The 14381-nt window shown below is 28.3% G+C and overlaps 1 protein-coding gene across 1 annotated transcript; it reads left to right on the forward strand.

Annotated features, from left to right (window-relative positions):
• The first annotated feature begins 843 nt into the window (after window positions 1-843).
• Window positions 844-2123, forward strand: LOC120162898 (zinc-finger homeodomain protein 9-like). The gene has a single exon (XM_039172962.1). The coding sequence runs from the start codon at window positions 949-951 to the stop codon at window positions 1900-1902; it is 954 nt and encodes a 317-aa protein (XP_039028893.1). The 5' UTR covers window positions 844-948; the 3' UTR covers window positions 1903-2123.
• The last annotated feature ends 12258 nt before the right edge of the window (window positions 2124-14381 follow it).

Below are 14381 nucleotides of genomic sequence, written 5' to 3' on the forward strand. Positions count from 1 at the left end.
CTCCCAACTATTAAAAGTCATAAAACAGTCTCCCAACTATAGAATACTACTGTGTTGAGTCATTCGACTATTAAAAGTTACAAAATGGTCATCCAACTATTCATATGTTCCAAACTCGTCATTTTCTGTTAAAAACATTGGCAGTCGTCTTTGCTAGATGTTAACCTATTGACTAAGATATGATAAAATATGATCCCAAAATCATTTGAGCTTTATTTTGTGGATTGACTCTCTGTTTGCATTGCACCATCGAGTCAGTGCGTAAAACATTATGTCGTTGAGCTAATGCTTGAAAGCAGCGACGATGCCAGTAAATATAATTTTATCATATCCCAATTTACAAGTTAACGTCCAGCTCAACGATCTTTATTTTTTTAATGGAAGATGACAAGTTTGGAACACATGAATAATTAGATGACTATTTTGTTACTTTTAATAGTCAGAAGACTCAACAAAATAACGCCTTAAAATCAAAGGATTATTTTATAACTTTGAAAAGTTAAAAGACTCGAGAAAATAATATACTATAATTGGGGACCATTTCTATAATTTACCCTTATATTTAATGGTTCAAATATAAATATACCTATAGGAAAACATAATGCTAGTTTTACTACAATAACACATGCATGTGTAACCCCCACTTAACCATGGTTAAAAGATGGGTTAAGAATGACAACCACAGAAGCAAAGATTTTTCAATTATCACTACTTCTCTCTTGCTCTTCCTCCCTCCCTTTCTTCTCTAACCAACAAACCCCCTCAAATTAACAAAGAAAAAAGAAACTTTTTTTTTAATTTTTAATTTCTCCCATATGATCAATTTTCTCATAAAATCCATCTTCAAAACCCTTTGAAAATCCATTTTTATCTCTTTATTTTATGTTTTTCTTTAATTTTTAGAATTTTTTCACCTCTTTTTCTGTGTTAAATATAGATGTTAGAGCCATGGATATAGCTCTTGCAAGCAACACACCAAAGTCGCCGGAGGCTGAGCCAGAGCCCGAACCAGTGAGTGAAACACCAACTCGAATCCAACCCGGCAAGCCCTTATCTTTCACCAACGGTGTTCTGAAGCGTCACAAGCCGCAGCAGCAAGCGCCGCCCATCGTCATAGCCTACAAAGAATGTCTGAAGAACCATGCAGCCACCTTAGGTGGCCATGCTTTAGACGGTTGCGGCGAATTCATGCCTTCCCCAACAGCCACCCCTACTGACCCAACTTCCCTCAAATGTGCTGCTTGTGGCTGCCACCGCAACTTCCACCGCCGTGAACCAGATGACCCACCACCCACAACAGTCACCGCCACTATAGAATACCAGCCCCACCATCGCCACCATCCACCACCACCTCTGGCAAGCCAACCGAATCGTAGTCCTAACTCAGCCTCCCCACCACCGATCTCATCATCTTACTATCCTTCATCTCCCCACATGCTTTTAGCTCTTTCAGGAGGTCTAACAAACTCCCATTTACCTGCTGGTGGCCTTGCACCCAACACTGCAAATCTCGGGTCGAACTCGAAAAAAAGATTCAGAACAAAGTTCAGTCAGTACCAGAAGGACAAGATGCTGGAGTTTGCTGAGAAAATTGGGTGGAAAATCCAGAAAAGATATGAACAAGACATTCAAAAATTCTGCCATGAGGTTGTGGTTGATAGAGAGGTTTTAAAAGTCTGGATGCATAACAATAAGAACACTTTTGGGAAGAAAGATCAAGCCAATGGAGGATCGAGAGATGGAATCCAAGTTGTTGAACTCAACCATGAAGAACAACATAAAAACAACAACAACAACAGCAGCGGCGACCACCACAGAAATGGTCAGAATCTGAACCATCACTTCGAAGCTGACGGTGTTGCACATCTTGGAACTAATGGCTGCTCTTCTTCTTCCTCTTGATATGGTTGATGATGATCAGCTTCATCTTTCTTCTTCTTTTTTCCTTACGAGGGAGATAATAAGCTGTTAGATAGAGTAAGGGACTTGTTTATTAGTTTAAATTTTGTTCCTAATTAGTTTAATTAATCATCATCACTTTGCTACTGATATAACCTGCTGGGAATTAAGAGCTGCTTTGAATCCAAAAGGGAACTTATTTTCTTTCTTTCTGGGATCATAAACTTGCATGTTTTGTATGTTTTCAAACAGTGAAAAACATCTTAAAAATCCTTTGAATCTATGATATTTCCTTAATCAAAGTTAAAGAGAGAGCTCCGTTTATCATTATCTTCTGTCTGAGAAAAAGAAGCAGAAAGTGTTGTAAAACATGAATCAGATCATCATTTAAAAATACCCCATTGATTTTATAATAATATTTTATGACTCAAATTTATGTACAGAATAAGATCCACAAAGCTTGTTTATCTGGGGAAAAGGGTCTTCAATATGAGATGATTTTGCAGAATAATTAACTGTGTACGTTTGTTTGTGCATGCATATTTGCAGTATTATAATGGATGAGATGAACTGATAAGACTAATATTTATATAAACTATTATCTAAAAACTTTAATTTATTATTCTTCAAGTACAAAAAAGAATGCTTCATTAGTTCTCAATAGCTTCTTTGCTTTACCTTTTTTTTTTTAAATAATAATAAAAAACTATATTTTCAAATAATGCAGGGGATGAGATGGGCTTTGATGGGCTATATTTTACACATAAAATATTAGTTTATCTCTTGGAATTACGTGATTTGTGAAAATTTTTCTCATCTTTGCTTTATTCAATTTTTTTATTTCACTTCCTTTTAAAGGGGAATAAGAATTGTTGATATATATTGGTTTAAGTGGTAAGTAGTTTAATATTGTTTAAATAAAGTTTCGAATTCGAGTCTTTATGTATGAAAAAAATTATTGTTGAAAGATTCACCAACCAAAACTAAATATGCGACGCGAATCAATATGAATTAAACAAAACTTTAAAACCACGAGGAAAAAAAGGAAATAATAACTTAAAGAATCTAATTTTTGATACTACTACTATCGTTATAGATACACACTATATTTTAAAGCTTAATATAAAAATAAATTTTTAATTCATTTTTTATTTTTATTTTTAAATTTTTATTAAAATAATGGTTAATTTATTTTTTAAAATTAAACTGTTAATATATGTAAAAAATGTGTCATCTAGTCAATACATAACATGTGATTTAATATTGAATTTTTTATTTAAAAAATTGTATGTCTTTAATTTTTTTATATAACAACTCCTTAAAATTCTTAAAATTTTAAAAAGAAATCCTAAAATTACCATCGATCATCCCTTTTATTGTTGGTCTTTAAGCAGTCAATTGTCGGGTAGTTCTGTTGTACGACATCTTTAATATTCTTTTAAAATTACCTAAAACATTATTTTTTTTACCAAAAATATTAATTTCGCTACTAATTTCCGATAGAAAAAATAACATTTTAGGTAGCAGTCAATATTAATATTTCCGGTAGAAAAAAATAATATTTTAGATAACACTTTACCGAAAATGTTAAACATATTAGGTAGCGACCAATATTAACATTTCCGATAAAAAAAATATTTTAAGTAACGTTTTACTGAAATTGTTAAAAAATTATTAACATTTCCAATAATATTTTTCTTTAATCGTATATTAAAACTGTCATACTTTAGACATTCCATCAATTGTCTCCTTATCGTCGCATAAAATTCTTATATCTCTTTAAACTATTGGAGTTCAGGATGTGATGCAGGTTTGTCGTTGTCGTCGTACCAGCTGACGATAATTGAGTAACGATGAAATACGATTTTGAGACGATTAAAGATTTAGACATTTTATGTGACGACATAGGATTGATCGATCGGTAGTAATCTAACGATAAAAAAATGGACAATAGTGATTGATTCGATAGTGTAAGTTTATCAATTGTGATAAACTAGTGGTCGATTCGGGAATTATGAATTTAAAGATTGTAGGGTTTATTTTAGGGGTTAAAAATTGAAGATTTTATTTTTTAAACAATAAAATAAAAATAAGGCTATTTGTCATTTATCTATTGGATGATATTTTTTTTACGGAAATTAGCGATTGGACTTTAAAATATTTAACACCCAAAACAAAAAAAATATATAATTTAAGTCCTTAATTCTCGGAGAAACCTTATTTTAAATACTTAAAATATATAATTTTATATATTATCAATAAAGTTAAATATACTATATGATTCTATTCAATATATATATATTAAAAATGAAATAAATTTAACTTAAAATTTATATTAAATTTATTATCAAATAAATTAATATTTTTATATCATACATTTAATAAATTTTTATTTAAATGTTTTTATAAAAGAGCTTATTTTTATAATTGAATATTAGTTTTATATAATAGTTGCAATGAAGCCAAGGAATTTATGACTAATAGAAGTTGGTTCAAGAAATAAGTAGTTTGATATTGCTTAAGTATGTCTCGAGTTCGAATTTTTATGTATGCAGAAAATTACTACTAAGAGACTTACCTTCAAAATTAAGTGTATGATCTAAATTGATTCGAATTAGTTAAAACAAAATCTTGAGAATTGAGATATCAAGAAAAAGAAAAGAGAAATTTATTGCAAAAAATATGAGATTAGAATGGGTTAATGAAGTGACATAAATGTTTAGTGGTGTGTTTATCTAAAACAAGTGTTTATTAATTAATTAATTTTATTTTTTTTAGGTGATCTGATGAAGTCAGTCGGTTTGCCCTTAAAAGTCCACCATTAAGACCAGGCAGATTCTCTTGTTTTTTTACTTGAAGTTTGAGCTTTGCTTCTGTTTCCAACACTAACTTTTCATTTAATGCAACAACTGTTTCTTGTGTTCTTTTTCTAACACTGATGCCCCAAAGTCTCCCATGCTTTCATTGCGCATTTCATCTTTCTACTTCTTTAAGCTTCGAGATTTAGGGTCGGTTTATTTCATTTAAAATAGTTTTCTATGAATTCTGGAAAATAAGTTATATTTTCAAAAGATATTTTTTTTAAAAATATCTTATATTATTTAGATGTTATATTATAAAATATTTTATACTATTTAGTTAGTTTTTTGAAAATAATTTACGGAATCTGATTTTTGTAAAAATGTATATATTTTTATATTTTTGTTGTTGTTTACCTTTTAAATTTTTTAAGTTATTTTTATAAAATTATATTTTATAAAATTTTGAAATTAAATGTTTTATTTCTATAAGTACACCAAATTAAATTTGTAGATAATATTAATAATTTATGTTGATTGTACTATAAGTACATAATTTTATTAGGTTTGAAGTATTCATGATACTTATTTATTAGCATTTTTAAAATTAAATTTTAACTTATAATTAACATTATATGTAGGTTTAATTGATATAATCTTGATAATGTATTAAAAATATATTACCAAAGTAAATAATTAAAAGTTTACATCATATTAAAACAATAATAGTACATCACATTGGAATAATAATAATATTTTTAAAGTGTTTAATTAAAACTACACCATATTAAGACAATAATATTATTCAACCATAATAATTCAATCCGAATTTTTCCTCTTTTAAGTATAGGGATGGGCACGAAACCCAAACTCGATGGGTTTTAATTGGACTCAACCCGATTGGGTAGAATTATTTTAAAAAAATTAGGTTTGGGTCGGGTCAAGTTGGATTTTGTAGAGGATATATTCGAATTGGATCTGGTCGGGTCGGGTATTTTTCACCTTAAACCCAACTTGACCCGAAAAAATAATTTTACCTGATATATTTAGAGATAATTGCTCTTATACCCCTCTATATATTATTTTTCAATTAAATCCCTATTTTTATTGAAACATATTTTTTTAATAAATATATTTTTTTGGAATAGATCGGGTCGAGTTCGGTTTTTATCTTAAAAATCAGGTTGGGTTCGAGTTGGGTGGAGGATGTATATTTTTGGGTCGGATTGAATCGAGTGGAAGATATATAATTTTTAGATCAGATCGGATCGAGTGGAGGATATATAATTTTCAGGTCATATCAGATTGACAGAAAACGCGACCCAGGCCCATCCATGTTCAAGTACTTCTATAAAATATCATCTCTTCAATAGAGCTTTTATTTTTGTTTGTCTTTACAAAATTTCTTCTTTCTCCTTGGTTTATCTTTTTATTTATGGGTAGAATGTACAAATGGTTCTCAATTATAGAATGTTGCTTTATCGAGTATATCGGCTATTAAAAGTTACGAAATGATCTTGATTGTAGAACACTATTTTATTGAGTCTCTCAACTATTAAAAATTACAAAATGGTTATCTAATTATTCATATGTTTCAAACTCATTTTTTTTCGTTAAAAAAGGGGCTTTCGTATGAGTTAGATATTAACCTACTGACTCGGATATGATTTTATCATATTTTAATGATGTATACTGGCACCACTATTGCTTTCGAGCATTGACTCGATGACATAATATAAACAGAGAGTCGATTCGCAAAATACAACTCAAATAATTGTAGGATCAAATTTATCATATCTCAGTCAATAAATGTCCGGCTCAGACGATCGTCAAATTTTTAATGGAAAATGATGAGTTTAGAATATATGAATAGTTGAATGATCATTTTGTAACTTTTGATAGTTAAGGACTCAACAAAGCAACACCTTATAGTTGAGGAATTATTTTGTAACTTTTAATAGTCGGAGACTCAACAAAGTAATGACATATAGTTGAATGATCATTTATGCACTTTAGCCTTTATTTATTAAATGGTTTTAAATTTGGGTGCATAAGATGTCCAATGGTTACAATTCTAGTGGGGAATAGGGGGAAAATGGTATATTATATGTTGAGTTGTGTGAGTTTTAATTATAATCATCAAAGAGAGAATGATACATTAATAAACTGATTAAAAAGGTTAAATTGTTGATAAGATAATATTAGGTGTAATAAACTGACATTACATCAATAATATAATATACTTTAGATGACTGACATTACATCAACCATAGCTTTTTTGTCATTTTCTTCCTCAACTTAAAGCATACTTTATGTTGGGAAAGTAGGCTTGAGATTCACCAAAACTAGTAATAATTAAGAAATTGCTTAGCAGATGAGTTAACTTGAAGGTATTTTTTTTATTTTAAAAATTATTTTAAATTATTTTTTTATTCTCCTCCTGGTTTTAAGGTTTCGTCTCGATTAATTCGAATTGACTCGCATCGCACACCTGACTTTGGTGAGTGAGTCTCTCAACAGAAATTTTCTGCATACACAAGGACTCAAACTCGAAACCTTACTTAAACTATATCAAGCAACTTACCACTTGAACCTACCATGTTGATATTTTAAATTGTTTTTTGATATATATATTTTTGGTTGATGTAATGTCCCCACATATCTGCAAGCAACGTATAATATTGTATTGTGATTAGAAACTTAAGTTTAAAATTTGGTAGGTGATTCATTGTTTCATATCACCTTTGCCCATAACTAGACATGGGTTCATTGCCATCACTTTGAGGTTCTTTTTTATATATTTTCTTTGTCCCATTAAATCTATCTCTTTAATTCGTTTTAGTCAAATATTTGTAACTTTAACTCATTATTATTTAAAATTTATTATTGACAAAAATATGAAAAAAATATATTTTAAAAACTTTCAATAAAGTAGTTTTGAAATATATTTTATAAAATCTAGATGTTTAAAATATTTAAACTAATCATGATGAAAAATTTAAAAATTTTGACTTTTAAAAGACAATAAGGGACAACTTTAGTAGAACGAATGGAGTATATTATACATTAAGTAATTGATAAATGAATTTTATTAATTAATTAAAATTAATTCAGTTAAAAATTATAAAATATTTTTATTTAAATATTATTATAAAATATTTATTTTTCTATTTTTATATAACTACTAAAATAATAAATAATCATAATCACTTCATACATATATTGAGTACGAGATTATATTGATTTGTATAAATTCTTTAACACTCTTTCCATGTTCATTTGTTAATTAATTTTTTTATAAATATTTTTATAGGAATTATTTCTCTTATCTATATTTTACTTATGATAAAATCTTATTATTATTGTTATATATATAAAAAACAAGAATATGGATTGTTTTTATATTTTTTTATAGAAAGTTGTGATAATTTTAAAAGATATATCGCTAAAATTAAAATTCTAAATTTATAGATCTATCCTTTTAAAGGACATATATATTATGTGTGTGGAGTGGGAAAAACGACTCAAATATTATTTATGAACAAAATAATTACCCAAATAATCCACTCCACATATTATTTCTTAAACTATGGTGGTTACTAAAGTGCAAAGAAGAAGATACAAAATGGTCCATGCGACTTCAGAAGAGTGCAACGAGTCTTTAGAATTTGAAATAAATTGGAAGGTTGAAGATGCATAGTAATTTTGGAGTCTTCAACTGAAAACTCATTGCACTTATGGAGTCTTGATACTGTAAGAATCACCCTAGTTTAAAAAATAATGCTCAAGGTGGATTATTTCGATAAATTTTTTCAAAGATATTATTTCAACCATTTTATCATATGGAGTGAGTTATTTATATTATTGGTAAAATACAAAGAAGTTTGTACCCCACATTGGTAAGATAGAAATTTATTGAAACATTTATATGTCAACCTTTATCTTTATTTATATAAAGTAACAAGGGATAAAGCTCGTGACTATAAGATTAAGAGTTTTGCGCTCTACCAATTGATTTATGAGTTCTGCATGCATTAATTCTTTTAATAAATATATTATATTATATTTTATTTTAGATCTTATCTGATCAAATATAATTTTTATTGAAATTTAAAATTTAAAAAGTGTAGATTTTTAAAGGATTTTCTACAATTTCTTTCTAGATCTTTTTTATTGATTTGTCCCCGATTTTCAATTATAAAAGAAGCGTCTCTCCCTTAGTATTAATCACTCATTTTCATTCATTCTCTTTTCCTATCCTACACTACTATCTTCATGTGCAGTTTTCTTTTCCGAGTAAAGTTTTTCAATGTCTTTTTTAGGAATGTTTTATTTCGGTTAAAAATCTCACATATCTTCATTCTGAGACCAGAGCAACACTATTTCGGAGTTCCACTTCTTTATTTTTGGTGTACAAAATCTAAAAGATAGTGTTAATCTTGGGGGTGGGTAACGTTCACTTTCAAGATTATACTAATCTAAACGAAATTGCTTCGAAAGAAGTGATTACACAACACAATATTATTTTCATGCTAGTCAATGTTAATATCTTTATTTTACTAAAATTTTAGAAGCAATATTGTATAAGAAGAATGAAAAATTGATTCATTTTATTGATTACTGTAGTGTAGTTTGTATACATCACACAAGTGCACCAAACTCCTTTAAATATAGAGTAAATCAAAACAATAAACCAAAAGTTGAAAATTTGAAATGTAAAAGGATAGAAGTTTAAAATAAAAATTATTTGGATAACTTTTAGATGTTGCATGGTTATAGGAAATCTTATGTTATGCCCCATCAAGATGAATCTCGACAAGAGAGTCCAATCTTATCTCGAAGTTGTAATACCCTAAATTTTGATTAGTGACTAAATTGTAAGTTTTAAAAGTTTGATGGCTAAAGTATAAACTTTGTAAAAGTTTAGGGATCAAAAATTTAATTTTGAAAAATTATATATTTTAGCAATTAAATGAAAAATTTGGCCTAAAACAAGGATTTTCGTGGGAATAAGATTTTTGGTACGTGATTTGTGTTAAAAGCTATAAAGCAATAAAGTTCGGTATAGAAACCAAAAAATCGGATCGAATTGAAATTTCACAAAAAAATGAAAGATACTAGATAAAGGTTGGAAATATTATTTTTATATTTTAGACCATTGAAAGTTAGCACAGATCAGTGGAATTGAAGTTAATTTTCCTAGTTAGCCGAAATTGGGAAATATTATGTGACTAAATTGCAATTTTCCAAAATTTTCAAGGGCAAACATGAAAAATTAGAATTAAGATATTATTTTTTGGATAAAATGAGGTAAGGGATGATGTCATGGAGTGTCAAAGTTGTAGTTATGAAGATTCATTAAAGGTAAAATGGTAATTTAGTAAAAATGAATTTTTAATTCAAATTTTTTGTAGAATTTAAACATATGTAAGGGCGATTTTAATGATAGAATTTTTTTAGAAAAAGTCCTTCATCTTCATCCTCTCCACCGTATCCTCCATTTCTAAGGTAAGAAGAATTCTTTTTAATTTCTGATTAATTTTTATTAGGATTTTAAGTTAGGTTATAAAGATAAAATAACCTACACAAAATTCTCTTTCATTTGGTATAAAAATCTTCATGTATTATGTTTGAGATGGAGAGATGTGGATAAAGAGGAAGTGTGATATTTATGATTTAAGATTGATTGTGGATGTTGGGAGTGTTATGGAATTGAAATCAAGCATGGAAATTGTTTAAAACCAAGTAAAAGGTCCTATATATGATTCGGCCATAAGGTCTTTTAATTGAGAAATATTGTGTTTGGTTTATAATTGATATGGAAATAAGTTGAAATGGTTGTAAATGTTAAGGGAGTGATGAAATTGAGTTTGAATCAAGTTTAGGAATTAGTGTAAAAAAAGTTAAATAATCGACTTAAAGGGGGATTATTTGGAAAAATTCTCAAAAATTTTCTCAAGGCTTGGAATGATTATAGGAGTGATTTTGTGTCCTTGAAAATCATGTCTGGACTAAATTGAAGTTTGGTTGAAATTTAAGGACCCATTTCGTAACTTTTGGAATTATGGAGGATTTGTGTACAAATGTCAAAACGTTAAGGTCCTTTGCTGTAAGTTATTGTAGTATAATAGAATGTTGGAAGTGAGATTGATTTGGATCAATTTGGAAGCTTGAATAAGAAAAAGGGCTAATATATAATTTTTGAGAATTGTGGGACATTATTGCAAGAATATGATATTTAGGGTGTTTAATGTTAATTTTTATTATTTGAATGCTTGAAATTTAAGTTGCAAAGATGGTTGGAACTAAATTGCAAGTTTGGTAAAATTTAGGGTGGAATTCAAAAAGTCCAAGAAATATAAGGACTTCATTTCAAGTTTTTAAATGTGAAACTACCACTTGTGTAAAATAGTACATAGCTGGAAATTTTATTTATATGCTGATTTTTGAGTTTCAATGTTGAGCTGGGATCGAATTTCTAGAAATAATTTATAATTGGTGGTTTGATTGTGCAATTAGCAAAAGTTGAAGGGTTGATAATGGAAATATATATTTTTGGATTTTAAGGAAATATTTTGAGAAGTTTGAAAATTTGATGGGAGTACGATTTAGTTTTATAAAGTTTGGTAAAATTTAGGGGTGGAATTCAAAAAGTCCAAGAAATATAGGGACTTTATTTCAAGTTTTTAAATGTGGAACTACCACTTGTGTAAAATAGTACATAGCTGAAAATTTTATTTATATGCTGATTTTTGAGTTTCAATGTTGAGCTGGGATCGAATTTCAAGTTTATCAAGTTCGGTGGTTGAAATTGAAAAGTTTCAGAAAGTTAAGGATGAAATTGCAAGTTTTTAAATGTTCAATTGTTGATTTGAATATTTTATTAAGGTGTTGGAAATTTTATGTGATTAATGTGACATGACCATAATAGTGAAAGTCTATTATGAATTTAATGGGAAATTAAGGTGAATTCTAGAAATAATTTATAATTGGTGGTTTGATTGTGCAATTAGCAAAAGTTGAAGGGTTGATAATGGAAATATATATTTTTGGAATTTAAGGAAATATTTTGAGAAGTTTGAAAATTTGATGGGAGTACTATTTAGTTTTATATCGATTTTAAGTATCGATGTTATCTATATCAAAATTTATATTTACGCTTAGATTATGTTAGTTCAATACTAACATATACTTCAAACATTTTATGTTATTATATGATGCCGTCAGACCTCAATAAATCTAGTGATCCAAGTAAATCGAAAAAGAAGGAAAAAGTACGGAATTTGAGAAGATTATCGAGGAGGAGATTCGACAGGAATGCAAATGTGAGTGCATTTAATTCATGTTTGTGTTATCGTACGAACATTGACTTGCGATGAGTCAGTGACAGAGTTACTATGGTATGAAATGACTTCTAATGTTATGTGAAATGTGATTCTAGCCTAAAGGTTCATTTATTAAGCTTACAGAAGAATTATGAAATTAAGCTAATGATGCTAATTAAGGAAAGTCGTCTAGAAATTATGATTCGAACAGTGAGTTTAGAAATTCACCAAAAATTATAAAGAATTTATTAGAGTATGATCTCTACACCGTTATATTTGTATGTCAATCTAGCTTCATTTAAAACAGACGGTGACTGATTTCGAGTAGTATACAAAAAGATATGAATTTTTAATCAGTGATAGGTCAGAAAACATGTCAACAGATTCTGTCCAAAACAACTTTTGTCAGTCAACTTTGAAAATTTGCTATAAATTATACTAGTGGAACTAGATGGAGTGCCTTATATGGTTAAATTTATATTCGAGTCTAGTTTTAGTGGTCAAACGGAATAATTTTTCAATAATTATATTAATACAAAATAATATTTATTTGAAGGTAGTGCAAACTGCCAGAATATGAAATTTCAATAAATTGTGTAATGGAAGCAATTTTTAAAGCTTAACGAGGCTTATATTTGATTTATAAGAAAATTGTTAAAATGAGTCTATTTTATTTATTTAATTACTCTGATCGATGATAACTTGCGTCAAGTCAACCTCATTTTATTTTTCCATTATGATTTATAAATTTTTAGTAAGGAATATTTCTATAATATTTTTCATAAAGTTTTATGAATGATTTTGGGTATGAACTGCCCAAGTATGATATTTATGATGATGAATTCTAAATGTTTACATTTATCATATATTTCACCATTATCAGATGATTTTCAGTTATCAGATATTTACATATATCAGATGATTGCAGTTATAAGATATTTACAGATATCATATATTTTACAGTTATCAGACACAAATTAATAAATAATTCTATGATGATACATATAATCCCACTGTATGTTGCATTGAGAGTTATAGGTACATTTGACATGCCATTTAGTGAGTACTTTTCAATTATCAGTTATAAGTTCAACTTTGGTACATTCGTGTACCAATGTTCAGCACCGTTGGTGCTCAGGTTATGATTGCACTGAAGTGCATCATATCACAGTTTCAGTTATGATTTGGCACCGTGTTGTGCCTATTGCGCACCTTAAACTCACATACCTTATATTCTCTTACATATACATTGCGCTGTAACAATAAGTGTTAAAGTTATGACAGTATATAAAAGAAAAGAACATAGAATTGAAAAGAAAGTTATGAAATATGTTCGAATGAAAAAAACAAAAGTTATTTATGATATTTAATAATGACTTACATGATTTTTGATAAAATCATGATATACTGATTTTTAAGTTTTTAGAAGGAAAACAACCGACTAGCTCGGTTTGAAGTTTTAATTTTTTTATTTAAATTTTCAGTTTATTGTTTATATTTTATGGATTTTATGTTTAAGCTATACTTCTGCCTCACTAAGTTTTACTTAGCACATGATGATTTTCATGCGTAGGTTCGAATATAGTAGAGGGCGTGAAGAGAGGAGCTTGCGATCATCTTCCAGAAATCAAACCTACCGACAATATCATTAAGACATCCTAACTTTAACTTATTAGTGGCATGCACATTATATCTGTTAGGCTATTTTATCAGATTTATTTTAAAAAGGGTATGTAATAGTAATTTAGGACTGTTTAATTTTAGTTATAGTCGTAATTATGAATGAATATTATGAACAATTTTAAACGGTTTTAAAATTAAGCAATATTAGGCAGTTGTATATAAATAAGAAACCGCATGGAACTGCCTAATTGCTGCATAAGATCAGCTTGTTTTGGAATGACAAATTATTTTTTTTACGAATATGCATGCTAAATGAAACATATATAAAATCAATAAAGGAATATTTTAAAATGAAACAAAATTTTAAGCATTTAAGTTCAACAAATGTCAGTTGAGTTGATGTGTCATCTTTAGCTCGTATACAAGACATATACGGGCTAAGGGTGTTACATTTATTGGTACCAGAGCAGAAGATTTAGTCGATTATTGGCCTAAACCAGCCTATGTTATGTTAGAAATATGTATATGCCACTAGGATGTCAAAATTACTAATATGTTATGATTTTATGGTTTTATTAGTGATGCTATTCCTTACTAATGTAATATGGAAATGTATGTGTTAGATGTTGGAAGTTAAAAACTAGGGTAATAATGTAGATAATATTAGAAATAAAATCGAGATTAGAACCAATTCAATTGGATTCCTGGAGACTTTAGTATCTCACCCTAGTAAGGT

Source organism: Hibiscus syriacus, unplaced genomic scaffold, assembly GCF_006381635.1.
Source record: "Hibiscus syriacus cultivar Baekdansim isolate YM2019G1 unplaced genomic scaffold, ASM638163v2 tig00111409_pilon, whole genome shotgun sequence".
In the NCBI taxonomy this organism is placed as follows: Eukaryota; Viridiplantae; Streptophyta; class Magnoliopsida; order Malvales; family Malvaceae; genus Hibiscus; species Hibiscus syriacus.

Coding starts and splice junctions, on each gene's coding strand:
- LOC120162898 (XM_039172962.1), top strand. CDS start 949: ATGGATATAGCTCTTGCAAGCAACACACCAAAGTCGCCGGAGGCTGAG.